Raw genomic sequence first — 2,139 nt, forward strand, 5'->3', positions numbered from 1 at the left:
GCAAGGGAGACATATGTGCCTGGCACACAGTAAGCACTAGATGAGTGTGAGCTACTGCTATTGATATTCACTGTCTTCAACAGGGATGGAAGCTTCACACAGAAAACAGTAGGTTTCAGCCACTCACATGTTCTCCTGGTTCCTGAAATGAGCTGCCCTCACCCCAGTTTTTCCAAGCACATCAACATAGTTGTCCTTTATCTCTGCAGGAGTTCGATTCGAGACAACTGTCCTATGGCTTTCATCTGCATAACAGAACTGCTTTGGGGGACAAGACAGGAGAGTTTAACCTTCAAACCTGATTGACTTGGATGCATTCCTGTCAATATAAAAGATTTTTGTCCAGAGCCGTGGAGAAGCCGAGGCCGGCCCTCCGGTTGTACTTCCAGCTCATGGCCCGGTCGTAGTCTTGCTGCAGATTCTGCTGCAGGGTGTCGGCCACCTTCTTGCTGAGGGCCATGTTGGGCCTGCCGACCATGTTAGGGGGGGTGACTGAATGAAGGGGACAGATTTTTAAAGCCACGCATGAGTTTGAGAAATTTCAGTTTCTGTTCCTCATTTTCAAAGCCAGCAGTATCCCATTGGCCAAACTGAGTTCCCGTCTGCTTCCTGGTGTCAGAAGCTTCCGTCCTGCCCGACTCACGATCGATCTCTTCTTGCAAGGCCTTTCGCCTCACCTGGTCTATGTGCGCCTCGTCCATGTTGCCCTTCTTTTCCAACACTACCTCCAAGTCCGTGTCTGGCTGCTCCTCCCAAGGTTCTCCTGCGACTCTGCTCTCCTGCCTCTTCTTCTTCCTCTTCAGAGCGGGCTCCTCAGTGTCTGCCTGCTCTGCCTTTTTCCTGGACTTCATTTTCTTCCTTACAGGGGCCTTGAGCTCATCTCCTATTGGGATGTATTCTGGAGCTTCAACTTTGACTGACTTCTTTTTACTTCCTTTCCTACAGGCTGCTCTCCACAGACCTGGAGAGCTCAGGGTGCCCCAGGGGGATATCTCCCTCCTGGTGGATTTTCTTTTTCTTCTTCATCTTCATGTTGTGTTCCCTGGGGCTCCCCTGCTTCCGTTTCTGTCCCGAGGCTGCCTTCTCAGGGACGCCACCTTTCCCAACTGAGCAAGTGTACAAAGCATCCCTGGCCTCTCGGAACCAAGGGTCCCTGGCTGAGAAGGCTGTAGCTCCCTGTGCCTTCTTCTCCTTCTTGTGTTTTTTGAGCTTCTTGCCAGCTCTGGTCACCCCCTCGCCCTGCCTGGGGTCTGGGGAGGTCTTCACCCTTGAGCCAGGGGACACGGACTTTCTCTTCTTCTTCTTTTCACTACCGAGGGACTCAGAAGGACCAAGTGCCTGCTTCCTGGGGCTGGGCGATGGCTCAATCTGTCTGGCACGTAACATGGTCTCAGGTTCTAGGGGCTCCTCGCAGACGGTGCTGTGGCCCTTCTTTTTCTTCATTAGAGGCATTTCGGGTGCCTGCTCTTGGACCATATTCTTCGAGGGTGATGTGGCTCTTGTGGGACAAACCTCCGCAAAATAACTGTCACTGTTTAAAACCAAGTGTTGAGTCTCTGGTTCTTTAACTACCTTCTTTTTCTTCTTCTTTTTCTCTGGGAGCCCAAGGCCCAGGTCTCCCTTGTAAGTCTTAGTGATCATTCCCGAAGGCCAAACTTCCCCGCCTCCACGTGAGAGCCCGTTCCGCCATCCAAAGTAATTATTGATAGGTAAGGGTGTACTATTGTCATTTGTTGTTTTGTTTTTGGGTTTTTTGGTAGATTCATTGTTTCTTCTTATCCTGCTGGTTTCTTTTGTGATTAGATGACTTTCATTGTCTGTATTTTGACTTTTTATTCTTTTTGTATAATTACTACATGATTTTTCCCCCCTTGGCTTATAATGAGGCTTATGTAAAATATCTTAAGATGATAATACCCTATTTTAAACTGATAACAACTTAACTTTGAGAGCATTCCTAAACTTTACAATTCTCCTTTCCTCCACATTTTAGGTTATTGATGTTGCAGTTCACATATATTTTATATTGCATATCCAATAACGGATTACTGTAGTTACGGCTATTTTCAATATTTTTTTACTTTTAAACTAGAGTTATAAGTGAATTATGCAATATCATTACCACATTAGACAATCTGA

The 2,139-nt window shown here is 47.2% G+C and overlaps 1 protein-coding gene across 1 annotated transcript; it reads right to left on the minus strand.

The window, feature by feature from the left end:
* Positions 1-285: 285 nt before the first annotated feature.
* LOC132519138 (lysine-rich nucleolar protein 1-like) lies at positions 286-1,726 on the minus strand. Its single transcript, XM_060147064.1, is given in 4 exon segments — positions 286-339; positions 341-487; positions 489-944; positions 946-1,726. Coding segments are annotated over 4 exon segments (1,353 nt in total). The 5' UTR covers positions 1,642-1,726.
* Positions 1,727-2,139: the final 413 nt, after the last annotated feature.

The sequence above is a fragment of the Lagenorhynchus albirostris genome, chromosome 4 (genome assembly GCF_949774975.1).
Source record: "Lagenorhynchus albirostris chromosome 4, mLagAlb1.1, whole genome shotgun sequence".
Lineage (NCBI taxonomy): Eukaryota > Metazoa > Chordata > Mammalia > Artiodactyla > Delphinidae > Lagenorhynchus > Lagenorhynchus albirostris.